Source organism: Pelophylax lessonae (genome assembly GCF_965119305.1).
Source record: "Pelophylax lessonae genome assembly, chromosome: 4".
NCBI classification, from domain to species: Eukaryota; Metazoa; Chordata; class Amphibia; order Anura; family Ranidae; genus Pelophylax; species Pelophylax lessonae.
In genome coordinates, this window is record NC_138771.1 from 136,891,806 (window position 1) to 136,904,404 (window position 12,599).

The 12,599-nt window shown below is 51.8% G+C and overlaps 1 protein-coding gene across 1 annotated transcript in view; it reads left to right on the forward strand.

Moving 5' to 3' along the window:
* Positions 1-2,781: 2,781 nt before the first annotated feature.
* Positions 2,782-12,599, forward strand: part of RAB8B (RAB8B, member RAS oncogene family) — a 49,559-nt gene continuing 39,741 nt past the window's right edge. The window contains exon 1 of the mRNA XM_082255272.1: positions 2,782-3,005. Coding sequence (XP_082111398.1) covers positions 2,882-3,005 — 124 coding nt within the window. The 5' untranslated portion in view covers positions 2,782-2,881. The remainder of the gene's footprint in view (positions 3,006-12,599) is intronic.

A 12,599-nucleotide genomic window follows, 5' to 3' on the forward strand; every position in this document is an offset into this window, starting at 1 on the left:
CATGGCAAAGAACTCTCTTGGGAACCGGAAAAAAAGAATTGTTGCTCTACAGAAAGATGGCCTAGGCCAGGGATCCTCAAACTACGGCCCCCCAGCTGTTGCGGAACTACACATCCCATGAGGCATTGTAAAACTCTGACATTAACAGACATGACAAGGCATGATGGGAATTGTAGTTCCTGAACAACTGGAGGGCCTTAGTTTGAGGACCCCTGGCCTAGGCTATAAGAAGATTGCCAAGACCCTGAAACTGAGCTGTAGCATGGTGACCAAGACCATACAGCGGTTTAACAGGACAGGTGCCACTCAGAACAGGCATCGCCATAGTCCACCAAAGAAGTTGAGTGCACATGCTTAGCTTCATATCCAGAGGTTGTCTTTGAGAAATAGACATATGAGTGCTGCCAGCATTGAAGGTTGAAGGGATGGGGGGTCAGCCTGTCAGTGCTCAGACCTTGCGCTGCATCAAAGTGGTCTGCATGGCTGTCATCTCAGAAGGAAGCCTCTTCTAAAGATGATGCACAAGAAACCCCAAAAAACAGTTTGCAGACTAAGGACATGGATTACTGGAACCATGTCCTGTGTCCTTTTTTGGCTCAGATGGTGTCAAGCATGTATGGCAGCAACCAGATGAGGAGTACAAAAACAAGTGTGTGTTGCCTACAGTCAAGCATGGTGGTGGGAGTGTCACTTTGGGCCCAGTTTGGACATTTTGACTTAGGGGTGTACTCACTTTTGTTGCCAGCAGTTAAGACATTAACTACGCTAGCGGTATCCCCGAGCGTGACTCGGGGTAGGAATTTCCTGCTATTATCGGTATTCCCGAGTCACGCTCGGGGTGAATGTGCAGAGCTGTGCAGACAGAGAGGGGAGTGTCTTACCTTATCCTGGCGATCCAGCGATGAGCTCTCATTTCTGTGACCGCCAGCCGAGATCTCCGCCGCTTGTCTGTCGGTAGGAGGACTTCCTAGTTCCGTTCCCTGCAGCAGCAATGCTGCATGGGAGCGGGACTAGGGAGGGAAATTCAAAAAAAAAAAAAAAAAAACGTATATATATATATATATATATATGCATATATATATAGATGTATGCATATATATATATATGTATATATATATATATGCCTATATATATATATATATAGGCATATATATATATATATATATATATGCATATATATATATATATATATATATATATATATATATATATATATATATATATGTATATATATATATATATATATATGTGTATATATATATAAATAAAATGATATTATTGATTCGATTATAATTCATGCGTTTATATATATATATATAATACGCATGAATTATAATCGAATCAATAATATAATTTTATATATATATATATATATATATATATATATATATATATATACACACACACACACACACACACATATATATATAAAATATATAACGCATGAATTATAATCTAATCAATAAATAATTTTATTATATATATTATATATATTCTATAATAAAATTATATTATTGATTCGATTATAATTCATGATGTCTACTAGACTCTTGTTTTGGTCAGGTTTAAGTCAGTAATTAATAAGAATTGTAGGCCTATAATACATAACGCCAAATTTCCATGAAAAGAATTGTACCGCTTTTGGTACAGAATTCCTGACATAATCATACCGCCAGGGAGGTTAATGGCTGTGTGTTGAGTTATTTTGAGGGGACAGAAAATGTACACTGTTATACAAGCTGTACACTCACTACTTTACATTGTAGCAAAGTGTTATTTCTTCAGTGTAGTCACATGAAAAGATATAATTTAATATTTACAAAAATGTAAGGGGTGTACTCACTTTTGTGAGATACTGTAACTGAAAGTGGAGCTCCACTGAAAAGGGGAATTTTGCACAGGTACTCGCTCCCACTTCCGGGTAAGATTGCCACTATGCGATCTACCACATTTCCAGCCCCTCCTCCTCCCCCAGCTGCCTTCTGGGAGACACACAGGTCCCAGAAAACAGCGGGACCATTCAGAAAGTGAATTCTCGTGCATGCGCAGTAGGAAACCAGCCTGAAGGCTTCACTGCCAGTTTCCCTTACATACAATGGCGGTGCCCACACCCGATGCTGATTGACGAATTGGCTCGGGTGATAACATGGCGGGATCCCTGGACAGGTAAGTGTCCTAATATTAAAAGTCAGCAACTTCAGTATTTGTAGCTGCTGACTTTTATTTTTTCCCCAAACTGGAGCTCCTGTTGAAGTACACAGAAGTTTGGATGTTGGGCATTTTGAAGCTCCAAGGTGTATATGGGGCCTAGAGTTAGGAAGGACATTGTGAAGCAAACAGCACTGTCCCAGAACAGAGAGCATGGTGACCAAGTCTGCCTGGACCCTCCAATGACTGTGTGTCACCTGGATGGGGGTGGAAAGTTGTATCTTTTTTCTCCATAAAAATGGAGTTACACTTTATTTTGGTATGGCCTGTCCATTCTCTTCTCGCACACTAGAGGGAGTCATAGCGCTACAATCGTCCGCTTCCAGATGGTGGTACTAAACATCCCAAGAGGCTTTGCTGCATTCCGGCTAATCAGGACACACATACAAGGCGTGGCCTCCGGTCAGCACAGCCTGCCAAAAGAGGACTACATTTCCCACTCTGCTTTGCGCCTGGACAGCTAATTAGACTGAAGAGGCGGGGGTTGCGTGGGCGCGTCACCCGTCTCCGGGGTGACACCGGCCTTTAGGGTCCCGCCTCTCCGCCTCTATTGGCGAGCGGGTGGAAGGAAAAGTGACGTCATTGGTAGAGTCCCCTGTACCGGCATCCTATTGGTGTGAGCGGTCCCGGCGGGCCGGCGGTGGCTCCTGTTCCCAGGGAGGAAAGTGTGAAGATGGCGAAGACGTACGACTACCTGTTCAAACTGCTACTGATCGGGGACAGCGGGGTGGGGAAGACGTGTCTGCTCTTCAGGTTCAGTGAGGACGCCTTCAATACCACCTTCATCTCCACCATCGGTGAGTGCCATGGCCACACCCACCGTCACTTCCTCCCTCCATCCATCTATTGCCTGGGTCACCGTGCTGAGTCCCCTATACCTATGAGCTGCCACAACCGGCTGTCCCCCCCCCCCTAACACCAACAGCCAGCTGTGTCCCCCCACCCCTACACACAACCGGCTGTCCCCCCCCCCCAAACACCAACAGCCAGCTGTGTCCCCCCCACCCCTACACACAACCGGCTTTCTCCCCCCCCCCCCCCACACACAACCGGCTGTCCCCCCTCCCCAAACACCAACAGCCAGCTGTGTTCCCCCCCCACCCCTACACACAACCGGCTGTCCCCCCCCAACCCAAACAACCAGCTGTGCCCCCCCCCCCCACACACAACCGGCTGTCCCCCCCCCCCCCAAACACCAACAGCCAGCTGTCCCCCCCCCCCCCCCCCCCACCCCTACACACAACTGGCTGTCATTCCCCCCTACACTCAATCGGCTGTCGTCGTCCCCCCCCCACCTCCCCCACACACCAACAACTGGCTAACCCCCTACACACTACCAGCTGCACCCCCCCCTACACAACCGGCTGTGCCCCCCCCCACACCAAGAACCGGCTGTCGTCCCCCCCACACCAAGAACCAGCTGCTCCCCCCCCCTTACACACAACTGGCTGTCCCCCCCCCTTACACACAACTGGCTGTCCCCCCCCCTTACACACAACTGGCTGTCCCCCCCCCCCCTTACACACAACTGGCTGCCCCCTCACCCCTACACACAACCGGCTGTCTCCACCCCCTCCCCCCTACACACAACCGGCTGCCTCCCCCCCTACACACAACCGGCTGCCTCCCCCCCCTACACACAACCAGCTGTCCCCCCCCCTTCACCCCCTCACCCAACCGGCTGTCTCCACCCCCTCACCCAACCGGCTGTCTCCACCCCCTCACCCAACCGGCTGTCTCCACCCCCTCACCCAACCGGCTGTCTCCACCCCCTCACCCCTACACCCAACCGGCTGTCTCCACCCCCTCACCCCTACACCCAACCGGCTGTCTCCACCCCCTCACCCCTACATACAACCGGCTGTCTCCACCCCCTCACCCCTACATACAACCGGCTGTCTCCCCCCCTCACCCCTACATACAACCGGCTGTCTCCCCCCCCTCACCCCTACACACACACACAACCGGCTGTCTCCCCCTTCACCCCTACACACACACACACACAACCGGCTGCCCCCCCCCTCACCCCTACACACACAACCGGCTGCCCCCCCCACACACACACAACCGGCTGTCCCCCCTCACCCCCACACACACAACCGGCCAGCTGTCACCTCCCCCCCCCCCCCCACAACCAACTAGTCCTTCCCTCCCCCCTCCAAAACTGGCTGTCCTTTCTGCTGTGTCCCCCCCCCTCACAACCGGCCGGCTGTCCTCTCCCCCCCCCCCACCAGCCGGCTGTCCTCTCCCCCCCCCCCCCCACCAGCCGGCTGTCCTTCCTTTCCTTCCTCCCCCCCAGCCGGCTGTCCTTCCTTTCCCTCCCCCCCAAGTCGGCTGTCCTTCCTTTCCCTCCCCCCAAGTCGGCTGTCCTTCCTTTCCCTCCCCCCAAGCCGGCTGTCCTTCCTTTCCCTCCCCCCAAGCCGGCTGTCCTTCCTTTCCCTCCCCCCAAGCCGGCTGTCCTTCCTTTCCCTCCCCCCAAGCCGGCTGTCCTTCCTTTCCCTCCCCCCGCCCCCCCAAGCCGGCTGTCCTTTCCTTCCCCCCCCCCCAAGCCGGCTGTCCTTTCCTTCCCCCCCCCCCAAGCCGGCTGTCCTTTCCTTCCTCCCCCCCCCAAGCCGGCTGCCTTTCCTTCCTTCCCCCCCCCCCCCAAGCCGGCTGCCTTTCCTTCCTTCCCCCCCCCCCCCAAGCCGGCTGCCTTTCCTTCCTCCCCCCCCCCCAAGCCGGCTGCCTTTCCTTCCTTCCCCCCCCCCCCCCAAGCCGGCTGCCTTTCCTTCCTTCCCCCCCCCCCCCCAAGCCGGCTGCCTTTCCTTCCTTCCCCCCCCCCCCCCCAAGCCGGCTGCCTTTCCTTCCCCCCCCCCCCCCAAGCCGGCTGCCTTTCCTTCCTTTCCCCCCCAAGCCGGCTGTCCTTTCCTTCCCCCCCCCCCCAAGCCGGCTGTCCTTTCCTTCCCCCCCCCCCAAGCCGGCTGCCTTTCCTTCCTCCCCCCCCAAGCCGGCTGCCTTTCCTTCCTCCCCCCCCCCCCCCCCCAAGCCGGCTGCCTTTCCTTCCTCCCCCCCCCCCCCCAAGCCGGCTGCCTTTCCTTCCTTCCCCCCCCCCCCCCAAGCCGGCTGCCTTTCCTTCCTTCCCCCCCCCCCCCAAGCCGGCTGCCTTTCCTTCCTCCCCCCCCCCCCCCAAGCCGGCTGCCTTTCCTTCCTCCCCCCCCCCCCCCCAAGCCGGCTGCCTTTCCTTCCTTCCCCCCCCCCCCCCCAAGCCGGCTGCCTTTCCTTCCTTCCCCCCCCCCCCCCAAGCCGGCTGCCTTTCCTTCCCCCCCCCCCCCAAGCCGGCTGCCTTTCCTTCCCCCCCCCCCCCCAAGCCGGCTGCCTTTCTTTCCTTTCCCCCCCAAGCCGGCTGCCTTTCCTTCCTTCCCCCCCCCAAGCCGGCTGCCCTTCTTCTCCCCCCCCCCCAAGCCGGCTGCCCTTCCTTTCCTTCCTCAACCCCTCCGCAGCCGGCCGTTCGGCCTTCCTTCCCTCCCCCCCCCCACAGCCGGGCTTCCTTCCTCCCCCAGCCGTCCTTCCTCCCCCCCCCCCCCCCCAAGCCGGCTGCCTTTCCTTCCTCCCCCCCCCCCCCAAGCCGGCTGCCTTTCCTTCCTTCCCCCCCCCCCCCCAAGCCGGCTGCCTTTCCTTCCTTCCCCCCCCCCCCCAAGCCGGCTGCCTTTCCTTCCTCCCCCCCCCCCCCCCAAGCCGGCTGCCTTTCCTTCCTCCCCCCCCCCCCCCCAAGCCGGCTGCCTTTCCTTCCTTCCCCCCCCCCCCCCAAGCCGGCTGCCTTTCCTTCCTTCCCCCCCCCCCCCCAAGCCGGCTGCCTTTCCTTCCTTCCCCCCCCCCCCCCAAGCCGGCTGCCTTTCCTTCCTTCCCCCCCCCCCCCCAAGCCGGCTGCCTTTCCTTCCCCCCCCCCCCAAGCCGGCTGCCTTTCCTTCCCCCCCCCCCCCCAAGCCGGCTGCCTTTCTTTCCTTTCCCCCCCAAGCCGGCTGCCTTTCCTTCCTTCCCCCCCCCAAGCCGGCTGCCCTTCTTCTCCCCCCCCCCCAAGCCGGCTGCCCTTCCTTTCCTTCCTCAACCCCTCCGCAGCCGGCCGTTCGGCCTTCCTTCCCTCCCCCCCCCCCACAGCCGGGCTTCCTTCCTCCCCCAGCCGTCCTTCCTCCCGACCCCCCCCCCCCCCCACAGCCGGCTGTCCTTCCTCTTGGTATTCATCTCCTTGTATATCACCTAATAATGTACATATGTCACGCTGTAACAGCAGCCATCATTGGCTTACATAGTTATGCTGCCCATTATTTATATCAATCCAATCAGTGGAGCAGAGTTGGAAAATGCCCCCACACGTTTCACTGTCTGCTTCTTCAAGGGAATATAATAAATGTGGGTATAGGTAAAACCACAATTATAGCACTTCCAAGCTTAAAAAGATGTTGTCCCCTGTATCATAGTGCCTCTATCCCTAAGGCTAAATATGTGCTGTGATGTGGAAAAGGGAGGCCGTGCTGGGGAGGAGGGGGTGTGACGTGGAAAAGGGAGGCCGTGCTGAAGAGGAGGGGGTGTGACGTGGAAAAGGGAGGCCGTGTTGAAGAGGAAGGGGTGTGACGTGGAAAAGGGAGGCCGTGCTGAAGAGGAAGGGGTGTGACGTGGAAAAGGGAGGCCGTGCTGAAGAGGAAGGGGTGTGACGTGGAAAAGGGAGGTTGTGCTGAAGAGGAAGGGGTGTGACGTGGAAATGGGAGGCCGTGCTGAAGAGGAAGGGGTGTGACGTGGAAAAGGGAGGCCGTGCTGTGGAGGAGGGGGTGTGACGGGGAAAAGGGAGGCCGTGCTGGGGAGGAGGGGGTGTGACGGGGAAAAGGGAGGCCGTGCTGGGGAGGAGGGGGTGTGACGGGGAAAAGGGAGGCCGTGCTGGGGAGGAGGGGGTGTGACGGGGAAAAGGGAGGCCGTGCTGGGGAGGAAGGGGTGTGACGGGGAAAAGGGAGGCCGTGCTGGGGAGGAGGGGGTGTGACGGGGAAAAGGGAGGCCGTGCTGGGGGGAGGAGGGGGTGTGACTTGGAAAAGGGAGGCCGAGCTGGGGGGAGGAGGAGGGGGTGTGACTTGGAAAAGGGAGGCCGAGCTGGGGGGAGGAGGAGGGGGTGTGACTTGGAAAAGGGAGGCCGAGCTGGGGGGAGGAGGAGGGGGTGTGACGTGGAAAAGGGAGACTGAGCTGGGGGGGGGGGGGGGCTGTGATGTGGAAAGGGGAGGTTGAGCTGGGGGGAGGAAGGGGTGTGATGTGGAAAAGGGAGGCCGAGCTGGGGGGGCTGTGATGTGTAAGGGGGGGGGGCAGAGGGCACTGGTGTAAGAACAGAATTGTAATTGTAAGAGTAGGGGGCTGTGATGTTGTGGATCTCAGTCATTGCACAAACATGCGATTCAGATCTCTGCTGGAAGAAAATAAATTTGGACCTCCATGAATTTGAATTCAATAGCCCTTGTGTAGGGAGACCCAACTCTAGTCCCTGCATACAAGAGTGACTCCATAGGATGCTGCAAGAGATTGGAGCCACTCTTAAACCTGAAAATTGGGGTAGTGGTCATATCACCAGATTTAACTGGAACCTAGAGAAGGATTAAAAGATAAAAAAAGCTGCGTACTCAGGAAGTGATTAAATCAGCTGCTGAAAGTACTTAAAACTGTGGGCTTAATATTACTTTAAGGGCCGTTCACACCATAGTGTGTTGTAGAAATACACGCTTTTCCTACACAGGAACATTTAGTTACTGCTATATTTTTGTCACTGCTATGTTTTGCAATGCTGCATAAACATTCATTATGTTCTGTTTGGAGGGAAAATTTGTCTCCTCTTTGATGAATCTGCCTTGGACCTGTGCACATCTGTCTCTGTTGGCTGCCCAGGATTGCAGGCACAGGGGTCACAGATGGACAGAAGAACTTTTGCATAGATGTAGCCAAATGTTTGCATTTAAATTTGTTGCTAATTTGTTGAAAATCCCCCATTATGTGCTGCAGTGCTCTGTAGAAAATGTGCTTTGCAGTGCCATTCAAAGGTATTGCAATATGCATATATATCGCATTGTAATACTGCGTGGTATAGAGCCGCGGTACTACAGCGCCAAGTATGTTTATGTTATGGGGCGATGTGAAAGGATTTACAGGGCAGAACAGCAGTTCTAAACTTCTCAGAATGCTGGAGTATAGGCTAAACTCCTGGGGGCTTCCACAGTGCAAAGGATTCAATGCTTGCTAATGTCGGCAATACTTTACCTTTTGCTTCAGCAGTCTGATGCCTGCATGTCTTGGTTGACCAGGGTGGAATGACGTAACTCCCATGCATGCGTAGGTCATCAGTCACCCAGGCACACAAGCCTCAGTCCAGCAGTATAAACTGCACAGCTCATTTGTATGTTTTTAAGAGTATGAGAGGGCAGGTAGATTTATTTTATTGCAGAAGAGACTTTGCATGTCCATTCTGAAATAAAGAATCTGACTGCCTTCTTCTTTCTTCTTTCTTTCATCCATACTTTAAATCTTTAGGGGTAGAGGAATAAGCTATACGCTATACTTGCCTATTTCCTTCCTCCGGCGGGCTTCAACCACACCATGTAACCAGTCCCCTAAAACTTCTAAGGCAGCCAGGGGTCACTCTGATACTGAAGAAGTAAAGACAGAGGGCATGACCATCCAAATGTAAATTTATTAAAACAATGGAATAAAATAACCTGTGTGCACTCACATGTTGCTATAAAAGTAAGCACATCATCCCAACCACGGGCTTCGTGGTGGATCACAGTATGCATGATGAGGGAAGCGGCTGGCCTTTGGTAGGCAGAGTCCGCCGGGGAAGCGGTCGGCCAGCCACAAGCCCTGTGCCAGCCAGCCACCCACCCACAGACCAGGGTGCCAGACGGCCAGGCCAGCCACAGGCCCTGTGCCAGACGGCCAGGCCAGCCACAGACAAGCCCTGTGCCAGACGGCCAGGCCAGCCACAGACAGGCCCTGTGCCAGACGGCCAGGCCAGCCACAGACAGGCCCTGTGCCAGACGGCCAGGCCAGCCACAGACAGGCCCTGTGCCAGACGGCCAGGCCAGCCACAGACAGGCCCTGTGCCAGACGGCCAGGCCAGCCACAGACGGGCCCTGTGCCAGACGGCCAGGCCAGCGGGTTCCAGCCAGCCATTAAGCATTAAACAAAAATTAACATGTTCAGTACCAGATTTGTGTCAAAAATTGTCTTTTATTTTTCAGAACTTTAAATGTACAAAATATCGGCTGATACCGATACGGTGTGACCAAAATATCGTTATCAGCCCTGAAAAAAACATATTGGTCTGTCCCTAGTAGGCTGAGTTCGCCTGGGGATGTGGCAGGCCGAGTCCCCTGGGGGAAGCGGCCCGCCTTTGGTAGGCAAAGTTCGAAAGGGGTGGGGTAAAAAAGCATTTTGTTGTACTGGGGAGATTTTCCATCACTTTCTGCCCTGACAGGTCCAGCATAGATTTTTAACTCATCCTGTATATTTGTTTACATTTAGTTGGTTTCTGGCTTAGACCAAAATGGTGTCCTGAATCCCAGGAGTCTGCTTGGGCATTTTTTATCTATAGGGGCTTTCTCATCTATGCACACCCTCCTGCATGCATGCCAGAGCTAGGAGCAGATGGATTCCAGGAAGTAAATGTGACCTGAATCATCTGCCTTTTCTGAAGGTGGCCATGGCTAGAAATGCTCAGAGTCTAGAAACAGTTCTAAAAGCAATGTATAGTGCTAGGGATATGTCACTGCACATATTATTTACCTGTAAATTGCCAATCTCCTCCTCCATTGTGACAGGTCTTTAATCATGGTGATAAAACTGCTTGTATTAAGCAGTATGCCCTATTGGTAGCCTTCCAAAATTGTAATGCGTTTTTGTAATCATTCAGATCTCAGAACATGAAAATACAGCCCTTTTTTATATTTCAGCTAAATGCTTTCAGTTTCTTTATATTATGGAACCCTTTATGGTTCGATCCGACCAGATTCATTGTCATACGTTTTATGGTTCGATCCGACCAGATTCATTGTCATACGTTTTATGGTTCGATCCGACCAGATTCATTGTTGTACGTGTTATGGTTCGATCCGTCCAGATTCATTGTCATACGTTTTGATGCTTCGATCCGTCCAGATTCATTGTCATACGTTTTATGCTTCGATACGTCCAGATTCATTGTCATACGTTTTATGGTTCGATCCGACCAGATTCATTGTCATACGTTTTATGGTTCGATCCGACCAGATTCATTGTCATACGTTTTATGGTTCGATCCGACCAGATTCATTGTCATACGTTTTATGGTTCGATCCGTCCAGATTCATTGTCATACGTTTTATGGTTCGATCCGACCAGATTCATTGTTGTACGTTTTATGGTTCGATCCGACCAGATTCATTGTTGTACGTTTTATGGTTCGATCCGTCCAGATTCATTGTCATACGTTTTGATGCTTCGATCCGTCCAGATTCATTGTCATACGTTTTATGGTTCGATCCGACCAGATTCATTGTCATACGTTTTATGGTTCGATCCGTCCAGATTCATTGTCATACGTTTTATGGTTCGATCCGTCCAGATTCATTGTCATACGTTTTATGGTTCGATCCGTCCAGATTCATTGTCATACGTTTTTATGGTTCGATCCGACCAGATTCATTGTCATACGTTTTATGGTTCGATCCGTCCAGATTCATTGTCATACGTTTTATGGTTCGATCCGTCCAGATTCATTGTCATACGTTTTATGGTTCGATCCGTCCAGATTCATTGTCATACGTTTTATGGTTCGATCCGTCCAGATTCATTGTCATACGTTTTATGGTTCGATCCGTCCAGATTCATTGTCATACGTTTTATGGTTCGATCCGTCCAGATTCATTGTCATACGTTTTATGGTTCGATCCGTCCAGATTCATTGTCATACGTTTTATGGTTCGATCCGTCCAGATTCATTGTCATACGTTTTATGGTTCGATCCGTCCAGATTCATTGTCATACGTTTTATGGTTCGATCCGTCCAGATTCATTGTCATACGTTTTATGGTTCGATCCGTCCAGATTCATTGTCATACGTTTTATGGTTCGATCCGTCCAGATTCATTGTCATACGTTTTATGGTTCGATCCGTCCAGATTCATTGTCATACGTTTTATGGTTCGATCCGTCCAGATTCATTGTCATACGTTTTATGGTTCGATCCGTCCAGATTCATTGTCATACGTTTTATGGTTCGATCCGTCCAGATTCATTGTCATACGTTTTATGGTTCGATCCGTCCAGATTCATTGTCATACGTTTTATGGTTCGATCCGTCCAGATTCATTGTCATACGTTTTACTGCAGTTTTCTGTGCATACAACAGCATGGGTGCGAGTAACTTTATTGTTCTCATCATATTCTATACATCCATTCCAATGCAGTTCCTGTTGCATTTGGAATGTTGACCTGCAGTTTGCCATCAAGTGCAAAGTACATGAAGTCATGGTAGTGCATATCACAAGCACGTATTCTGCTTTTGAGTTCTTCATGGCCATGCAGACTTTGGCTCTTCTTTCTGAAAAGGTTTTATGAAGTCCCTTGTTTTTTCAGCAGTGCAGTCAGCAAAGGGTGGTAGCAACCAATTAGCATTTAGCTTAACAAAAACTGGGCAAGAACAAGATTTTTGCACTATTGTATTAATCTGATATGTGAGCAACCTGTTTATTCATCTTTTAGGGCTCATTCACGCCAGATGCATAGATGTTGTACTTGCAGCTATTTCCAGCACAGCTCCAATGCAATGACGAGGCAAAATACCTGGCTTCTAATGTTAGTTCACTTTAAACTGTTGCTTGTGTGCACTAAAAAAAATGCCTTCAGTACTTTTTTTTTTTTTTTTTTCACATATATTTTATTAAGATAGGTTCACCAATACAGCAAATGTCTGTCACTGATACATGTATCGGTCATAGACTTTCAAACGTATAAAAAATAAAATGCAAGGTACACACCATGTGTACTAAACGTTTTATCAGTCAAAACAGACAGGTAGGAAGGTCAGTATTGGGTCTTTGTTGAAACCCTTCAAGTTTTTTCAAATTATGTTTGATGGGGGCCTTCCTCTGACAGTGGGGGGGGGGGGGGGGGGGTAAAACATAGCAGAGTAAGTAAAGAATTAGGGAGAAAAAGGAAGGGGAGTGGAGGAAAAGTGAAAGGGGAAGATATATATATGAAAAAGGGGGGGGGGGAATGAGGGTGCATTAAAAGTAGGGATCGACCAATTATCGGCAACAACGATAAATCAGGGGCCGATATGCACTTTCCCCGATATATGGGAATCGGCCCCTGAGGTTACCGATATCTCAGGAAAGTGCTGTACCGGG